General features: G+C 35.7%; 4 protein-coding genes across 4 annotated transcripts; 2 read left to right on the top strand and 2 right to left on the bottom strand.

Annotated features, from left to right (window-relative positions):
- Positions 1–160: 160 nt before the first annotated feature.
- LOC104802567 lies at positions 161–900 on the bottom strand. Its single transcript, XM_010526222.1, has one exon. It carries the CDS (start codon positions 898–900, stop codon positions 262–264), a length of 639 nt encoding a protein of 212 aa, XP_010524524.1. The 3' UTR covers positions 161–261.
- Positions 901–4,033: 3,133 nt separating this feature from the next.
- Positions 4,034–6,978, top strand: LOC104802566 (uncharacterized protein At4g15545-like). The gene is made up of 9 exons (XM_010526221.1): positions 4,034–4,363; positions 4,451–4,519; positions 5,105–5,158; positions 5,289–5,328; positions 5,504–5,599; positions 5,682–5,897; positions 6,064–6,106; positions 6,565–6,643; positions 6,750–6,978. Exons 1-9 carry the CDS (start codon positions 4,064–4,066, stop codon positions 6,840–6,842), a joined length of 990 nt encoding a protein of 329 aa, XP_010524523.1. The 5' UTR covers positions 4,034–4,063; the 3' UTR covers positions 6,843–6,978.
- A 3,772-nt stretch (positions 6,979–10,750) lies between these two features.
- On the top strand, positions 10,751–15,295 carry LOC104802565 (1-deoxy-D-xylulose-5-phosphate synthase, chloroplastic-like). Its single transcript, XM_010526220.2, has 10 exons — positions 10,751–11,171; positions 11,881–12,009; positions 12,153–12,317; positions 12,423–12,573; positions 12,809–13,080; positions 13,180–13,453; positions 13,606–13,913; positions 14,051–14,332; positions 14,434–14,718; positions 14,834–15,295. Exons 1-10 carry the CDS (start codon positions 11,031–11,033, stop codon positions 14,972–14,974), a joined length of 2,148 nt encoding a protein of 715 aa, XP_010524522.1. The 5' UTR covers positions 10,751–11,030; the 3' UTR covers positions 14,975–15,295.
- A 226-nt stretch (positions 15,296–15,521) lies between these two features.
- Positions 15,522–17,954, bottom strand: LOC104802564 (peroxidase 24). The gene is made up of 4 exons (XM_010526219.1): positions 17,651–17,954; positions 17,213–17,407; positions 16,719–16,884; positions 15,522–16,095 (listed from the first exon to the last, which is right to left on the bottom strand). The coding sequence occupies exons 1-4, from the start codon at positions 17,906–17,908 to the stop codon at positions 15,674–15,676; spliced, it is 1,041 nt and encodes a 346-aa protein (XP_010524521.1). The 5' UTR covers positions 17,909–17,954; the 3' UTR covers positions 15,522–15,673.
- Positions 17,955–18,463: the final 509 nt, after the last annotated feature.

Below are 18,463 nucleotides of genomic sequence, written 5' to 3'. Positions count from 1 at the left end.
TACAAGTTTTTTTTTTAAAAAAAAACTACACTGACATTTGACCCTATTTAATGTTTTAACTTAAAATTTTTGGGAGATCTTATAAAATTCAGTGTATTTTTTGGAGTCGTCATCAAATTAATGATTTAACAAGAATCTGGTAAAAAGAAAAATTGCACACTAATAATAATTATTTGAGATTTTTTCTTAATCACAAGAAGGTGAAGTTTTTGTTTTCTTTCTTACATAGCGAAAACAATGCAATAATAATGACAACACACTTTAGGGAGAAATCTTGGACTCATTAGCTTCGTCGCCAGCCGGAGGGTACCCTATTCCATGGCGTTTGCTCGGAAACATAGCGAATACGCTTCCCGACACAACTCCGACCACCGGCGGCAGAGCCATTACCAAAGCCTTCTGCGTTTCCTCGAACCCCGGATAGAAGCAACGCATCGTATTGCCATCCAACAGCGATATTACAGCAAATACAGATACAGCGAGCAATGCATGGACGTAATCTCCAACGTTCAGTTTGTATTTGGACAGGTCTACTTCCGTTCCTGCAGCTTCGGCATATGTCCATAGACCCTTCTTGGTGGCGAACCCGTAGTTTCTTTTCCCGTCGGCGCCTTTGAAACTGTCCGTGAAGCAGGAGACGGCGCAGGAGAAGCCGCAGAGGCCGATGAGGACTCCGGTGATGGCTTTGTTCGCCGGGGAGCATTTTCCGGCGTTTGTGACTATGGGGTTTAGGAACTGGAATACGAACACTGTTCCTGTCGGGAGTAGCTTTAGGAGACTGCCGAGGCCTTTGAATGTTTTGTCCGCCATTGATTCCGGTGACGAAGAAGAAGAAGAAGAAGATGATGATGATGATGTTTTGGGTATTAGAAGCGATGATGATGATGATGAATCGGACATGCAGATCAATGTTCTTTCCTCTCTTTTTTTTTTCTTGTTTATTTTATTTTTGTATGATCAAATGAATGTGTGTGAGTATATCCATATATAAGGGTGCATGATTTGGTACGGTGGCAAAATCCCTATGTATTTTTTAATTAATGATTATCCTTTATGAAATAACAATTTGGCATTTGATTTTATATTGTTAACTTGAGATCTACGGATGTATTCTCTTTTGTATGAACTACGTATTCGGCTAGTTTATTTTTCACCATGTTGTAATCACACACGTATTTTGCCATAAGTACTATATTACATTAAAGGGCTGACTGGTTGCACCGCCGCCACCCGCAAACAGAGCAGTTGCGATTTCTGGTGGTTGCGGACGATTGAAAAACTGAGTGGTTGAACCGCAACCAACCGCAACCGCAACCAAACTTGTGTTTTCTAATCGCAGCTTCCAACTTGCGTTTTGGTAGCGGTTTCCGGCGTTTTGACAAAAAAACTAAAATATTTTTATTAGAAATTATATAAAATATTAATATATATATATATTGGTGATGATTTTGTTTAGTGTTATGATTTGATATTATTTTTTAGTATTATATTTTAATAAAAAAAATACAATAGTATAATTTTTAGGTTTAATAATGATTATTTTTAATAATTTTTATAATAAAATTATTTTTTTACTTGAAAATAAATTAAATTGATAATATTTATATTTTAAATTTATTATTTAATTATTATAAATTTAGTAAATAATTTTTATCAAATGATACGAAAATTTTAATTAAAACTATTATAAAAAATTATTTTTAAATAATATTTTTTTTGACAATTTATATCAAAACGCAATCGCAACCGTAATGAACCATTCACTTCTAACTGCACCCACCCGCAATCGCTACCAACAGCAACTTCTCAACCAGTCAGTACTAATTATTTATAATCGCTATCAAACGTTTTGAAAACGCTGCCACCCGCAGCCACAACCACTGCGGTACAACCAGTCGAACCCTAACTAATTTTAAATACAAATTTAACTTATATTTAGAAATTTTGTATACAAAATTCAGCTATTTGTAAGAGTATACGTTTACTTTGGAGCTAGAGACTTTTCATGTCCAACAAATGACATATACAAACTAACTAATTTGTGAGAAAATATCTATCTTTTTTTTTATTATTTAATCATGAAATAACATCATCATGAAATTAAGTATGCAGTCTATTCGTCTAGCTTTATTTATTCACCTATAAAAAAATGGATTCAACACATAAAATGTAGTTTATACATATACATATATATATATATATATATATATTTATATATGTAAGAGTTCGTTTTAGACTCGTTCAAGCAGCCTTACATGTGTGGATTTTGATATTAGTGAATTATTTCGTTGGTTCACTATAAAGTAATGCAATATGAAACACTTTTTATAATGCCGGCATGTAATAATATATTAATATATATTCGCAAATAGAGACGTGCGTGATATCGAATAATAACATATTCGCAATAACCTATGGTGTAGTTCCATATACTTGTACGTACGACTTAAACCAAATTTATATACCTCTCTTGTATATATATAGCTTGTCAACCACGAACTCTGTAAAGAAAATTAATGCTTATCCTAATAAGACCAAGTCTCTTCTCCTTTATTTCCCATGCAGACATTATTATGTTCGGAGACGATAATAAATTTCGTAATGACAAATTTAATTTTATTACGGCCATTTAACAAATTTGTTTTAGATTTTATAAAAAAAAGTATATATTTTTCTTAAGTAATCGATGGGGTCTGGGACCCTACTGCAATAGAAGTAGGTCCGCCCATGCATGCAGATAATGACATGACATTATCTCATTACTTAGTAGCCCATGCATGTTGTCCGCTTTGAACATATATCTATTATTAAAAAAATAAATTAACATTTGGTAAATATAGGAAGATTGCCTAATATGTGCTTAGATTACAATCACAACAATATCTCTAATACCAAAACTATGTCCCATCATTAATATATATATATATATATATATAGCTATAATAGTTCGTCTTTTTTCTATTTTCCGCTTGAAATTTATGGAAATTCTATGTTATATATATATATATAGCTTGGTTACATGATGAATGAGTATCAATTTCTATAATTATATATGGGATATCATCGATCATTTTTATGTTTATATCTTTTTTCTAACAAGAATATCCCTTGCACATTTCCTGCATGCAGAGCTAATCCTCGGGGACCATAATTAGAAGCCAAGAAAGGGCTAACATAATGCATGCAATGCGTTCAAAGATTTGGATTAAGAATCGATATTATATATATATATATATATATGTGTGTGAATTATGATATGATTCTGAAATTACATTCTTTCACATATCTTTTTTGATACTGTCTATTTAAATGGTGACCACTATTTCCCCTCGATACGTTATAATAAAATTAAGCATCCACCTTTTATAAATCAAGCCCAAACTTAGTAGCAATCACCTCTCTCTCTCTCTCTCTCTCTCTCTCTCTCTCTCTATCTATCTATATATATATATATATGTGTGTGTGTGTGTGTGAAAAGACAAATAAGAGCAAGAGCTTCTTCTTGGTTCCTAGAGTCCCTATCCATATACAGATCACAAATTACTTTAACTTGGTCACCAAAGGCCACACATTATATACGTAACAATTATATGTCATACAAATAATAAAAAAGGACAAAATATACGTGACCACATTCTCTTATACCCAATATCTTCCTCTCATCCAATCAAAAAAAAAAAAAGGCCACTACTTGATGTGTATTAATTAAATCCATCAATCCATAACCTAACCGGAAAAATTGTAATACCAAACCAATCTTATGTGTCTGTATATATATATATATATATATATGTGTATAATTTGTTTTTTTATAAAATTTAAACCAAAGCGAAATTGTATTTGAAAAATATTTGTTAATAGTTGAAATCCAAACTGTACACCAATATATATGTAAATATAAAGGTGATACTAAACCAATTCGGTTTGACCCATTATTTGGTTGGGAGGAAGAAATCCGTTAACCGGGTTATACCGTATCATAGTCACGCACGTGTATAATCTCATAGGGTTCGAAAGAAAACCGATAAAAATCGGAAAAGGGAAAAAAAAAAGTAATGCGAAAATGTCGGATAATGGAGAGGAAGAATCGAGTGAGGTTTTGGGTTCGACAAAGCTCGAGCTTCCGGAGGAATTGCTCCAAATCCTACCGTCCGATCCATTCGAGCAGCTAGACATGGCCCGGAAGATCACGTCCATTGCGCTCTCGACACGTGTCTCGGCCCTCGAGGCAGAGTCGTCGGATCTCCGGGGAAAGCTCGCCGAGAGAGACAGAGCAATCGCCGAGCTTCAGTCTCAGGTCGAGTCGCTCGAAGCTTCTCTCTCCGATGCCTTCGAGAAGCTCTCTCGGTCGGACAGGGAAAAGGTCCGACCCGGATCGTTGTCTTCCCCGACGAATCAAACTCAGAATTTGATTTGATCTTTTTTCTTTTTCGCTCTTCTTCGTTTTCAGGAGAGTTTGCTGAGGGAGAACGCTTCGTTGTCCAGTACTGCGCGGAAACTCCAGAGAGATGTGTCGAAGGTAGGTTTTGAATTGTGCGTCTTCCTTTCTGATTTTGGGTTTGAAGTGTCATTTTCTCGAAATTGAAGCTGAAAAACTATTCCGTATATCCGTATGTATACCTCTATACGTATGCGTTTGTTAAGATTAGCAAATTCTTGGATTATTGGGTTTCAATCTGAAAATGCGATGTAACTGTAATGTAAACAATTGAAACTTTGATTAAATTCGGAAACTTTAACCCATTAAGAAGTTTTTAGAAAAGAAAACTTCAAAGGGAGAATTAGTTATTGTCTGATTTCTAATTCTTTCGATCATACATATAAAAATGTGCATGCTGATGTATGTATACATGTGCATGTGCATATATATATATATTTATGTGTATATCAGTATATGTATGTATCTATGTCGATGGGCATGCTTAGAGAAATGGTTTCAGTCTTCTGCAGTGCTGTTATTCATCAGAATATGGACTAAATGACAAAGCTTGATTGATTCTTCTGTGTACATCACATGAAACCAGTGAGGAGTGTTTGGCCAAGACATAACGTTAAACTGAGTTAAGATTATCCAATGTCGTGATCGTTTCACGAATTCGTGCAGCTCGAGGGTTTCAGAAAGACGCTTATGCAGTCTCTCCGTGAGGATGAAGAAAATGTACGAAGCTACTATTTCGGTATCTCGTTTTTGCTTTTCGGTTGATCATAGCTTCAAATGGGAATGCCTCATAATTCCATTCAGGGACCATCCTGTTAAGTTTTCGTGTTCTTGTTCGGGCTTTTAACAGGCAGGAACAACTCAAATCATTGCCAAACCAACCCCTAATGGTAAAATCCTCATTGTTTGGTAGATTAGATTCGAGTTCATTAGTCATATTCAGTTTTTAGATTGATCCCTTGGGAGTTATTTTTGTTGCAAGGAACATGGTGAGGTGTATTAGCATGTGTTTCAAGAAATCTTCCACGTTAAATGCTTAATGATCTCACTTCTTTGGATATTCAGACGATGATTCTCGATTGCCACCTTCAAGAGATCCTTCAATCCATTCTCAGGATTCTGAAGCAGTTGAGTCTGCTTCAAATGACAACCAGACTGATGGTAAAAATTTTCGAGGCACCAAACCTTTTCATTCTCCAATCCGAAAGAACACAACTAAGCTTTTATCGTCGATTTTTTGCAGTGCCTAAACCCGGCTTATCAACCAGCTTCCCGTTAGCATCCAAGACAAGTACACCTAGACTCACTCCGCCTGGATCTCCACCGACATTATCGGCCTCTGCTTCACCAACAAGAACATCAAAGCCTCTGTCTCCAAAACGTCATGCCATGTCATTCTCTACCTCGAGAGGCATGTTTGATGACAGATCTTCATTTTCTGAAGCTGGTTCTTACACGGGTAATCACATCCAAGAACCAACCTGTTCTTGTTTCATGTCTGGTGTTAAGTAGTTGTTCAGAAGGGTGTATGCTTTCATTTAGTTCCTTATCTGTTTCTGTGCAAGTGTTTCTCCATTGCGCTCTCGTAGTGTTATTGAACGTGGCTGTCTGATTTATGTGTTCAGGGCGAACTCGGGTTGATGGTAAAGAATTCTTCCGTCAAGTCAGGTAGAACTATAAGCTCAAATCTTTGCTTGCTTTGAACCCCATTTGACATAATTTCTCTTTCTTGCCTATGAATCAGGTAGTAAAACACTTTATTCTAGTTGTTTACGGCGATATTAGCCACTTGAAATTTTGTCGTACTCTCTTTTAAGGTTTTTATACCGAATTCGGCTAAAAAGACTGCCTTTCTGAACATATATTTCCGATTTTGAACCGTTCTTGAATCCAACGGACTCTCTTTTAAGGTTTTTATACGAAATTCGGCTAAAAAGACCGCATTTTCGAACACACATTTCTGATTTTGAACCGTTCTTGAATTCAACGGACTCTCTTTTGAGGTTTTTATACCAAATTCGGGTAAAAAGGCCGCCTTTTCGAATTTGAACATACATCTCTGATCTTTTTACCGTCCTTGAATTCAACAATAGAATGACCTGGCATTCCCTTCATTGATCTCGCAGGAGCCGTTTGTCTTATGAACAGTTTGGTGCATTTTTGGGTAACGTGAAGGAACTCAACGCCCACAAACAAACCAAAGAAGTTAGACTCTTTTTCTCCATCTCCATCTCCATCTCCTATGGCTTTCGAAGATTTTAGGGTTTCATTTTCACATTGGATTTATATATATATATATATATATTTTCAGGAAACCCTTGGGAAGGCAGAAGAGATTTTCGGAGAAGAAAACAAAGATCTTTACCTTATTTTCGAGGGTTTGATCACTCGCAACTTCCATTGAGATCTCTACGATATGTACTTTTTACTTGGCTGTAAATGGGAAAATACACTACGCGTACGGACGCTTTGATGTAATTATTCTCTGTCGTTGTTATTGTTCCGTTTTGAATGAATGAAACTTGTTATTATTATTATTATTATTATTATTATTATTATCTTAAATGCCAAATGAGATAAAAGTTTTTTTTTCCATTTTGGAATGTGAAATTTAATGTTTTTTTTCAATGCACTGAGAGTGCTGAAGCCAAATGGTGTAAGGCTACAAAAAAAAAAAAAAAAAAAACGAAACAGCTGTTTCAGTATCATTATTCTGGCCAAACTATGATGTCTTTTAACATCGATAAAGAGAGCCGAAACTCGGAAGCTTACGAAGTATGTTGTCGGGGCAAACGACTGTCGTTGTTATTGTTCCGTTTTGAATGAATGAAACTTGTTATTATTATTATTATTATTATTATTATTATTATCTTAAATGCCAAATGAGATAAAAGTTTTTTTTTCCATTTTGGAATGTGAAATTTAATGTTTTTTTTCAATGCACTGAGAGTGCTGAAGCCAAATGGTGTAAGGCTACAAAAAAAAAAAAAAAAAAAACGATACAAAAAGAAATCAAGCAATAATATAGAGCTTGACAGGAAAATCTTTTTATCTTTCCTGGAGGTAACAACTGAACAAAATTACAGATATGTGTTTTTATGATAAGATAAAATAATTTTACACGGTTAGTTATGAGTTTATTTTTGTTTGAGGACAGTTGGTAGTTGATCGATTTATGAAAATTTTAATTGATTAGTTTGTTGAAACTATTTTTTATTTATTAGAATTTGTTTTTACTGTTAGAGGACCCCTAACGGTTTTCAACTACCATCAGATCATGTCATTACTAATTTACTATATCATTTCGTATAAGATTACAATATAAACACAACAATAATGGTAATTTATATAAAAACTAATTGTTGGTCTATGCCTATATATGCAAAAATGATGCCAATGACTTAACATTTTTTTTTATATAACCACGATGGTTTCCCGGATCTTTGGTCTGATCATATCTATTCTAGATTCGGGACCATCCTTTGTATATGGAATATTTTGATTTAGAAATTATATCCATCTCAACCAGTAAAATCGAATCCAAATTTTGAGGTTGCCTTTATCACTTGACCTGTCAGATCGAATGACTTAACATACATACATACATAATATATATATATATATATATATATTTATAATTCTCGGTCAACATGGAATTGACGTGTTGTCGTTTCTGTTTTCTCGGCATGGAAAACGCAATGGTAACATTATTTTTCACAGATTCAATAAAAGTTCGATGCGGACTTCATATATATATAAAATTCCTATTCATAACATATGAAATTTGGACAGCTGCGATTGGTATCTAATCAAGCTGTCGTGTCTTGTTGCGACCACGCAAACTGAGTGATATGCCATCATGGACACATCTCTCTTGTTACATCGTTCATGTTTTATCTTTTTTTTTTTTGTCATATACTCATAATTTGTATATGTTTTTTTCCACGTGGATTTATTTTCCCAAGAGCTGGTGTTTGTAGACTTGTAATGAGATTCATGTGCAACGTTTGAGGATGATCGTGATGTTTTTTTGTTTCAAGTCTCCTCTTTTCAAAATATGTTAAATAAATACGTTGATTTTTAATTTAACAATATAATATTTCAAATGTTAAAACATACAAACTAATACCCTCAACTTCTGAAATTAAGGACAATTTCTAACCAATATCCTTCACGTATAAATCGATCTGAGTTTTGGTTGGGAATTGATCCGAATTTCAAGACTTGTATATTAATTTGATATAATTTCATAAGTTGTTGTTTTCATTTGGTGGTTGATGATATGTATTAGGGGTATTATATAGATTTTAATTTAATCGTACGTACAACGTGAGGAATATATATATATATATATGTGAAGACAAAATATTTTATTTGTACACGTGGACGCGTAGATTAGTATCTTCATTTAGCTTTTGTCGCCATTAATCATAACCACTTATCTCGTATCCACATATATAGCTAACAATTTAATTAAAATGTTATTAGAAAACGTGAATATCATGTAATAAAATAAATCTTTTGGTTAAGCTTCAGCTAAAACAAATTATATATCAAAATAACTATTTCTAATATTCTTCCAAAAACTCATCGGTTTCGTCGAAGCACCAACGGAGTATGTTCAATGCGCATAATGGAAAAATAATATAAAAATAAAAAGATAAGGAAAAAATAAAGAAAAAAAACTTTGAATTCTGATCTAAATAATGGAAAAAATATCTTGTAGCGATGTGAAAATGATCTTAAAATACATACAAAAACGTAATTAAAATGAATTTAGAAAACATAATAATATTTCTCGCATTTCCACGTGAAAGAAAAACCAACACTTTTTTTTTAGAACATTGATATATATATTTTTATAATGTTTTCGTTTCCATTGGTCTAAAATCTATATTTCAAAGTTTATACGCATATAGATTTTTTTTATCATTTGTTTTGTCTTATAACTTTACATATCTAGTTTAAATATACATATTTTGAATGAAGTTTATATATATGTGCGTGTGGATATGTAATTAAAATCAGTTATTTTATGTAAAAATATAAACGATAACTTCGAAGAATTACTATCACGATATAAATAAGATCAACTTTTGAAGCACATTGTAAAATAATGACTCCAATCGATTCCTTGTGACTCCAAAGAATTGAAAACTTATAGCATTTATTTAGTTTTGAACAAAATAGTATTAAGAGATGCGAGAAAAAATCGAGAAGATTACGTAATATTTATATTTGATTTTATTTTTATATTTTATATATTTATATTGATTAAATAAGATATTTTGTTATTTTATTTTCTACTAATAAACATTATAATGTTTGATATTAAATAATGAGAAATCCGATAATTCTTCATCTATTTCTTTATTAAATAGAATTTGGGTGTTAACACTCAAATTATATTTTTGGCATTTTTTTGGATTCATGTTATATTTTAAATTCTACTGTTTTTGAATTTTTAAATTATATATTATTTAGTTTGATTCGATTTTGATTACTTCTCCTAATTAACCAAGACAATCTTATTTAGTGAAAGAAAAATATCGATCAATCAAAGTATTAAAGAAATATAATTTCATATATAATATAAAAGTGGAAGAAAAATTATTAGGTCGTAAAAATTAGCACAATAATTTTAATGATTTCCATATTTTTCTTAAATAAACATTATTAATTAATTATTTATGACAACTTTTAAGATATTTTACTTGGATTATACTAGAGATAAACAAATCACAATAAAATAAAATATTAAAAAATGTTTTCCGGTCGTCAGTATTCAAAATGGGTCTAAACTTGTGGCCTGCGGATAGTCACATGTGGTAAATATGTTATAAAACAACATATATGACCGAAGAAATAAAAATAGATTTAATTTAATATGTTTATACTAATAATTGAAATGTATACCTAAAGCTAACCATGGGGTTAGAGTGTAAAATTTTTATTTCTTTATTCAAATATTTATCCAACTTATAAGCAAATAAAAATAGATTTAATGTAATATGTTTCAACATAATCGTGTGTGTATATATATAATAAATATGGAAACCGTGTATGTAAATCTATCTATCCAAAAGTTGGATTTTTGGGTGACGTGGTCCAATCAGAATCGGCTTCACTCTGCACCCAACTCAATCTCTCTGTAACAAATACAAGAAAAGAATACTACCATTACTGTATTATATAATATAAAATAGATAAATTATATTAAAAATAATAAATTATTTTTCTCAATAATGTCACCTAATTTGACTTCCTTGTATTTATTTCTCAGCCATTAATTCTCTCTCCTTCCAAGAGCTCAGTTATTATTGCCAGCCACTTCCACCACCATCATCATGATCATGACCATGACCATGACCTTCATCACCTTTGCTCACATTTGAGTGGAGTTTATGCACATGACTGCATCAAAATATTAAACGATCTACCTTTCTTGAAAGCATTTATTCATTTGTTTGTTTATTTTCAAGAATCTTGTTCCTATAAATAGGGTGGGGGTACTTTCCTCGAGAAGTGTCGAGGCCTGTTTTCTCGCTCAAACCTCTCTCTGGGTTTTCTCCAGCGGTTGAAATTCTCGGAAATGGCTCTATCTGCTTTTGCTCTTCCTTCTTACATAAGCAGAGGAACCCCGACAGATTCCTACAGATCCACTTCTCTGTCTTCTTCTTCGTTCTTCTCTACAGATCTTCCGTCTGTGCCCTCGAGAAACACCAACATCCATGTAAGGTTTCTCATGATTTTGTCTTCTTTTTTTTTCTGTTTCTTTTGGTTTTGACCGTCATTACAGATGACGAAAACCTTCTGCCGAGTGTCAGTGAGAAGATATGTAGTGGGGGGCTTACAGATTGCTGGGTTTTACAGTTTATTGCTCAGTTTTCTTCCGGTTTACTCTTGATTACAAAGAGAAAAACTGTCGGCGGTTTCTTCCGGTTTCACTGTCGATTTTAGGTCATAAAAAGTATTCGGATTTGTGTAGATTTGGAGTACCCATTAGGCTAAATCGTGAATAGGATCATGGGTTTAGTTCATTTACGCCGGAATTAATATAAATTCGACTCCTTTTTCTGTTTTGATTGAAAACGAAACATGGTGTTGTTACAGGACATTTGATTTGAGGAGAAAAGAGGAAAAATTTTCACTGGGTTTTGATCATTTTGTCAAATTCCAGATAAAATATCCTATTCACTCCAAAGAATCTAAACCCAGGGAGAAAAAAAAAACTTCTGATGTTAGTGATCACCATACTTGTCGCAGTCATGTGAGATTAGGGCTATAATTTGTCGGGTTTGGGTTCTTTTCATGTGTTTTTCTTTGACTGACTTTGTGTTTGGGGTTCCAATTCCATGGAATTGAATTGGAAAAGTGACAGTAACGGGTCTCGTTTGTTTTTTTCCCTTTTGTTTTTTGTGCTTTGATTTGGGTTTGCGCAGTCCAAAAGAAAGCCCGGTGGAGTTTATGCCTCACTTGCAGAGAATGGTGAATACTATTCCAACAGACCACCGACTCCTTTATTGGACACAATCAATTATCCAGTTCACATGAAAAATCTCTCTGTCAAGGTAACATTACCGACCAAAACACTGGTTTTATCTCTGTTCGGTTCCTTCAAACAAGTAGTGTTAGTTAGAGAGAGGATCACTTTGATATCTATCACCAACGATTGAAAGGCTTGTGCTTTCCTTTGTTGTTGGGTCTGATGCAGGAGCTCAATCAACTGGCTGATGAGTTGAGATCCGATGTGATCTTCAATGTTTCGAAAACGGGTGGACACTTGGGGTCTAGCCTCGGTGTTGTTGAGCTAACCGTGGCCCTTCATTACATATTCAATACTCCTCAGGACAAGATTCTTTGGGATGTTGGTCACCAGGTTGGTGTGATTTGGAAATCTTGGGTGTGATTTGGAAATCTTGCTAATAGACTCATTCTTTAACAGTATCTAACTCGTTCTTCAATGTTGTCTCGTCTTGAGCAGTCTTATCCTCACAAGATTCTGACTGGGAGAAGAGGTAAGATGCAGACAATAAGGCAGACCAATGGACTTTCGGGTTTCACCAAGCGAGCAGAGAGCGAGTATGACTCCTTTGGCACAGGGCATAGTTCCACTACCATTTCTGCTGGCTTGGGTAATTCTTCTGGTTCTTGCCTTTTTACAGAGCTGTAATGTGAAGAGTTCTTTTCTATGGGTTGAGGTTCTTTACGGGGTTGTCCTTCTCCTTTGGGGGAAGGTTTTCGTAAAAAGTTTTATGATACTAGCTTATATATTTGTCGGGTTAAACCCTTTGGTCATCTGATGTGAGATTGGATATATATATATACACAGTTTCAAAATATAATACTATGTCTGCTGCTTGTAAACAGGTATGGCTGTGGGAAGGGATTTTAAGGGGAGGAACAACAATGTGGTTGCTGTTATAGGTGACGGTGCGATGACAGCTGGGCAGGCTTTTGAAGCAATGAACAATGCCGGATACTTAGACTCTGACATGATTGTAATTCTCAACGACAACAAGCAAGTCTCGTTGCCTACGGCTACTTTGGATGGACCGGCTCCTCCTGTTGGTGCATTGAGCAGTGCTCTTAGTCGGTTGCAGTCTAACCGACCTCTCCGCGAGTTGAGGGAAGTTGCCAAGGCAAGTACTATAATAATGTAATGGAAGAATTGCCAATTTTCTAATACAAAATAGTGAATCTTATTAGAAATTTCGAAACATTCTTTTTATCTCTTACAGGGTGTCACGAAGCAACTCGGTAGGCCGATGCACCAATTGGCTGCAAAGGTTGACGAGTATGCTCGTGGAATGATAAGTGGGTCTGGAGCTACACTGTTTGAAGAACTCGGTCTATACTATATCGGTCCTGTAGATGGTCACAACATAGATGATCTGGTGGCTATCTTGAATGAAGTCAAGAGTACCCAAACAACAGGACCGGTCCTTATTCACGTCGTGACCGAGAAAGGTCGAGGATATCCTTATGCAGAGAGAGCTGACGACAAATACCATGGTAAGTAGATTTATGGGCATGCAATTTTTTTCCTTCATTCTTAACCCTTGCCACTTTATCGCTCGTGTAGAATTTGTTCATGATTAGTTTTCAGAACCACATCCTATTTCGGTGTTCCTTATCGTTAACGTTTTTCTTCCTTCTTCTTTCAGGAGTTGTAAAATTCGATCTGGCCACCGGTAAACAATTCAAAACAAGTGCTAAGACTCAGTCTTACACAACCTATTTCGCGGAGGCTTTGATTGCAGAAGCAGAAGCAGACAAAGATATAGTTGCCATTCATGCTGCCATGGGAGGTGGAACCGGCTTAAATCTCTTCCAACGTCGGTTCCCCACGAGATGTTTTGACGTCGGAATAGCGGAACAACATGCAGTTACTTTCGCTGCTGGTTTGGCTTGCGAAGGCATTAAGCCTTTCTGTGCAATCTACTCATCGTTTATGCAACGGGCTTATGACCAGGCAAGTTCGGAGGATTTAACGTTGTATATCTCTAAATCGATAGATACATGCTGATACGAGATTACCTCATCTGAATTCGTGCTGTTAAGTGTTGCTCGGAACTGAGTGGGGATTTCTTTCTGCGTATTTTTCTCTAGGTGGTGCATGACGTTGATCTGCAGAAATTGCCCGTGAGATTCGCAATGGACAGGGCTGGACTCGTGGGAGCGGATGGTCCGACTCATTGCGGAGCTTTTGACGTGACGTTCATGGCATGTCTCCCGAACATGGTAGTGATGGCTCCATCCGATGAAGCCGAGCTTTTCCACATGGTTGCAACTGCTGCTGCTATAGATGACCGTCCTTCTTGCTTCCGTTACCCGAGAGGAAATGGCATCGGTGTCCCACTTCCCCCTGGGAACAAAGGTGTTCCTCTCGAGGTAGGATCTTTGGTTACAAAAAAGAACCCGAGCCTCTTACAGGATTTCCGCCTACACATCAAACATATTAAAAGTAACACCATTTGTTGATTTCTTTCAAGATCGGGAGAGGTAGGATACTGATGGAAGGCGACAGGGTGGCGCTATTGGGCTATGGCTCGGCGGTTCAGAACTGTTTAGCGGCTGCATCCATGCTCAAGGAACGGGATGTGAAAATAACTGTGGCAGATGCGAGGTTTTGCAAGCCTTTAGACCGTGATCTCATTCGAAGCCTGGCTAAATCTCACGAGGTTCTGATTACAGTCGAAGAAGGTTCGATTGGCGGGTTCGGATCTCACGTAGTACAGTTCCTCGCCCTCGATGGCCTTCTCGATGGAAAACTCAAGGTATATATATATATGTATATGTTTTGCACATTTCTGGTTTATACAATATGGTTTTGGCTATGGGACTCTCTCGGGTTTCTGATTCGCAATTTTTGTTACGTATGGCACGTAACAGTGGAGGCCGATCGTGCTTCCGGACCGATACATCGAGCATGGATCGCCGGTGGATCAACTGGCGGAGGCCGGCCTGACACCATCGCATATTGCAGCCACTGTAATGAACTTGCTCGGCAGCCCAAGAGAAGCTCTGTTTTGAAGGCCGTGGCCTGAAGAACAGAAAAAAAGTGTTCTTACAACAACAGAAACTGGATTTAACTGTGATTGGGAAAAATAAAATAAAATTTAAGGTTATGATGAATTTAGAAACAGGGTCGTTACGAACAGTAAGTATCAGAAGATCCTCTGCAACTGCCGGGATTGGACAAGGATGTTGCAGAAGATGAGAAGATGGAGGTTATTTAAAGAGAGTGAAGGAAAAAATGTCAATAGATTGTAAATCTTAGCATCTTTGTATAAAACTATATACAATTGGGTATTTGTGGGCGTGTTATAGTATCGTCTCTCTTCTATATTTCCATTTTAGTGTTATACACACACATACATATACATATATATATATATATATATATACATATATATATAATTCGATTGCCAAACATACGAATAAACAGTGAAAAAGTTGCCACTTTCCGCAATATGTATTTCCTTAATCAAGATTCAAAGCTTACTATATGCAAGTGTTATTTCATACGGCATGTGTATATACGTTTCTAGGTATACGCAGAAGAAACGAAACCGTTTTTTTCTTTTAATTGATTATCACTTATGGATACACATCACATAACAATGAAGTGTAGATATAAAAGTTATATAAGAACGTAAATCTCTTTAATTAGATTATAATTATATGATTCGATCCATGCATGCATGCATGCGTGTCATGCAAATCTTATTCTCAGTTTCTGGCACGACAGTTCGTGCGAATCTCACCACCTTCATCATCATGTGTAAGAACTTTAATGGAACTCATCTTGATCATAGATCTCCCGAACTGAGCAAGAAACACGTTAGTGTTTTGGAAAACCCTAGCAATGGCGGCTGCGGAATAATCCGTTAACAAGGCGGCGTCGGAGGTGAAAAGGCCTTTGTGTTGGAGGAGGGATATGAAGTAGCCGCCGTCGAAGGAGAGATTACCGGTGGGGTCCATTCCGACAACTTGGGAACTGTTCAGTTTTAGGGTTTTGCTGTCGGCGCACTTGGACCTGAGGAAAGAGGCGTAGTTAGGGTTCAGGGAAGGGTCGATATCTCCTTCTCCAGTGAAGTTCAAGATCCTCCTCGCAAATACTCCGCAATGTGCAGAGCCTATGGTATGCGCTCCTGTTGAAGAAAAGTGTAACAACCGTGTTAACATACATACATACATACATACATACATACATACATACATACATACATACATACATACATACATACATACATACATACATACATACATACATACATACATACATACATACATACATACATACATATATACATAATGATTTTTGTTAGTTGTCAACACCTTTAATGGTTACCTTTGGATTAACATACTTACACTTTAATCGTATTAATTAGCTCATGCGTATATACATGTATTGAACTAGTAATGAGATGTCATCACGTGCAACAAAACCATGCAATAAGCGGTACATGATTAGATTAATTAAGGATGACTGTCAACACTTAATGTCCAAATACTATAATCGAATAAAACGTATTTTCTTCAAAAGAATTAACATATACATGCATGTGAGTCTACACATCTCCTAACATGGGAATTCACGTGCCGAGATAATCCCCAAGAGCCCTATAAAGATTTTCTTGCTCATTTCATTTCAAAATTATATTTGATAAAAATTAATAAATACACGTATCTTGTGGATAGCATAAAGCTTAATTACCAAATTAATGGGATAACACCTGACAAAAGCCGTTGACTAAAATAAGATATAGGATACCTGAAAGAGCGACGAGGTCAACGGCGTCAAGATCGCTTTGGTTGAAAAGTTGACGGAGAGAGGTGAAATTTGCAGCCGCCGACGGTAAATCTCTGACGGCCTCTGACGCCGACGATAATTTTCCGTCAAGTCTTCCCGTGAATACTTTCCACAGTGGTCGTCCGTACTACACAACCATAAAGATTATAATTTCATATTTCATAACAACGGTACTTACTTTCTTGTCAATATGATCACAAGATATCGTGGAAATAAGATATGATTTTCGTAATAAGATCTATGGTCTAACGGTTTGGATCTTCCTACTGTTGGTTCATAAAATACTAAATCTAAGTTCTAAGATATATTATCTCATAAAACACTAAATCTACAATACTCTTCAATCATTTAGTGTCTATATATATATATGTGTGTGTGTATATATATTTGTAGATGTGAATGGAATATATATATATATATATATAGATTAGGTTTTGAAGTAACTTCATGCTCACTTGGTAGGAGACGGCATCTCGAGCGGACAGGGCGAGGATGTCGGCACAAGAGACGGTTTTAGGGCAAAGATTTTCGAGTCGAGATTTGATCTCATCTATTACTTCATAACCTGACAGCGAGAGATTCGGTCTCGCCTCTTTCTCCACCGCTTCTTCTCCCGTTACAGAATCCAACAATAGCGACGCATCACAACCCTAATTCACAATCCAAAACAATATCTCTGTATAATGAATTTGCCGAGATATGGATGATATATATATATATATATTGATCTTATTATATGCATACGAGGGTTAGATTTAAACGTTCGTAAGAGCTTAAACACACAATGGTTTATAATGGCGGGCCTTGTTTGGGAGAGAGAGAGAGAGAGAGAGAGAGAGAGAGAGAGAGAGAGAGCTGAAACAGTGTGAGTGAGAGATGAAATGATGATATACCCTAACGAAGCAGTCATGGTAATGAATCCTCAGTAGCTTAGGAGCCAAGTTAGGGTTTGCTTCGACTTTCTCCGATACGATCTCTCTCACGATTCCCTCAGCCTGAGGACATGTTTCGTGATAGAATCCCATGTTTAGTCTACCCTCCCACTTTCCTCTTCTCCTCTCATGACCCACAAATCTGTGACCACTCACACAAAGCAACAACTCCAATGACAAAACACAGTACACAGTGACAGAGACAAGTCTCGAACTCATCTTTCATTAACAGACTTGTCTCTTTAAAACTCGATCTAAGGAGAGATGTTCGATGTTCGATGGTTCAATATCTGTGACAAAGACATGGTTTATATAGGCCTTAGGGTCCATATTTCATCTTTGGATCGAAATACTTTTATCTGGGAGAGTAAGCAAAGTTCATTGTATGAGCTGTGAGGATGAAGGATTGATGATTGTGAATCAAGTCAACTGAATTTTATAATTAAAAGATATAAAATCCCACGAATCATTGAGCTTCGATCATTGGCTGAACCATAACGGGGGAAGTCCATGATGTGAATATTCCACACAGACTGTGGAGTGTAAAGCATATTTTAGTACGTAGCGTTCTTGATGCCGCAACTTCAGGCTTCTTGGCGTACATTGGCTTACCTTACATTAAAAGAAATAATGGAACTCAAGTTTTGCTTTCCATGCTCATAAGCAACTCTTTTGTATACATACAACGTTCACTAAAACATTTTGAAAGTTCTTCTCAAATTAGAAAATTGAAAAAGCAACAAAGCAAAATTTTCCGTTGAAAGTCAATTTTTG

This window comes from Tarenaya hassleriana, unplaced genomic scaffold (genome assembly GCF_000463585.1).
Source record: "Tarenaya hassleriana unplaced genomic scaffold, ASM46358v1 Cleome8, whole genome shotgun sequence".
Classification (NCBI taxonomy): Eukaryota; Viridiplantae; Streptophyta; class Magnoliopsida; order Brassicales; family Cleomaceae; genus Tarenaya; species Tarenaya hassleriana.
Note: the sequence above shows the minus strand (reverse complement) of the source record. Positions and strands in the feature narration are given on the sequence as shown.

What these genes read in the sequence shown, in the direction of transcription:
- LOC104802567 (XM_010526222.1), bottom strand. Translation starts at nt 900, where the DNA reads ATGTCCGATTCATCATCATCATCATCGCTTCTAATACCCAAAACATCA.
- LOC104802566 (XM_010526221.1), top strand. Translation starts at nt 4,064, where the DNA reads ATGTCGGATAATGGAGAGGAAGAATCGAGTGAGGTTTTGGGTTCGACA. An exon ending in CTCGGTCGGACAGGGAAAAG is followed by an intron (nt 4,364 to 4,450) that starts GTCCGACCCGGA and finishes CTTCGTTTTCAG; the next exon opens with GAGAGTTTGCTGAGGGAGAA. An exon ending in TGCCAAACCAACCCCTAATG is followed by an intron (nt 5,329 to 5,503) that starts GTAAAATCCTCA and finishes TTGGATATTCAG; the next exon opens with ACGATGATTCTCGATTGCCA.
- LOC104802565 (XM_010526220.2), top strand. Translation starts at nt 11,031, where the DNA reads ATGGCTCTATCTGCTTTTGCTCTTCCTTCTTACATAAGCAGAGGAACC. An exon ending in CGAGAAACACCAACATCCAT is followed by an intron (nt 11,172 to 11,880) that starts GTAAGGTTTCTC and finishes GGGTTTGCGCAG; the next exon opens with TCCAAAAGAAAGCCCGGTGG. An exon ending in AGTTGAGGGAAGTTGCCAAG is followed by an intron (nt 13,081 to 13,179) that starts GCAAGTACTATA and finishes TATCTCTTACAG; the next exon opens with GGTGTCACGAAGCAACTCGG.
- LOC104802564 (XM_010526219.1), bottom strand. Translation starts at nt 17,908, where the DNA reads ATGAGTTCGAGACTTGTCTCTGTCACTGTGTACTGTGTTTTGTCATTG. An exon ending in GAGATGCCGTCTCCTACCAA is followed by an intron (nt 16,885 to 17,212) that starts GTGAGCATGAAG and finishes ATGGTTGTGTAG; the next exon opens with TACGGACGACCACTGTGGAA. An exon ending in TGACCTCGTCGCTCTTTCAG is followed by an intron (nt 16,096 to 16,718) that starts GTATCCTATATC and finishes TTTCTTCAACAG; the next exon opens with GAGCGCATACCATAGGCTCT.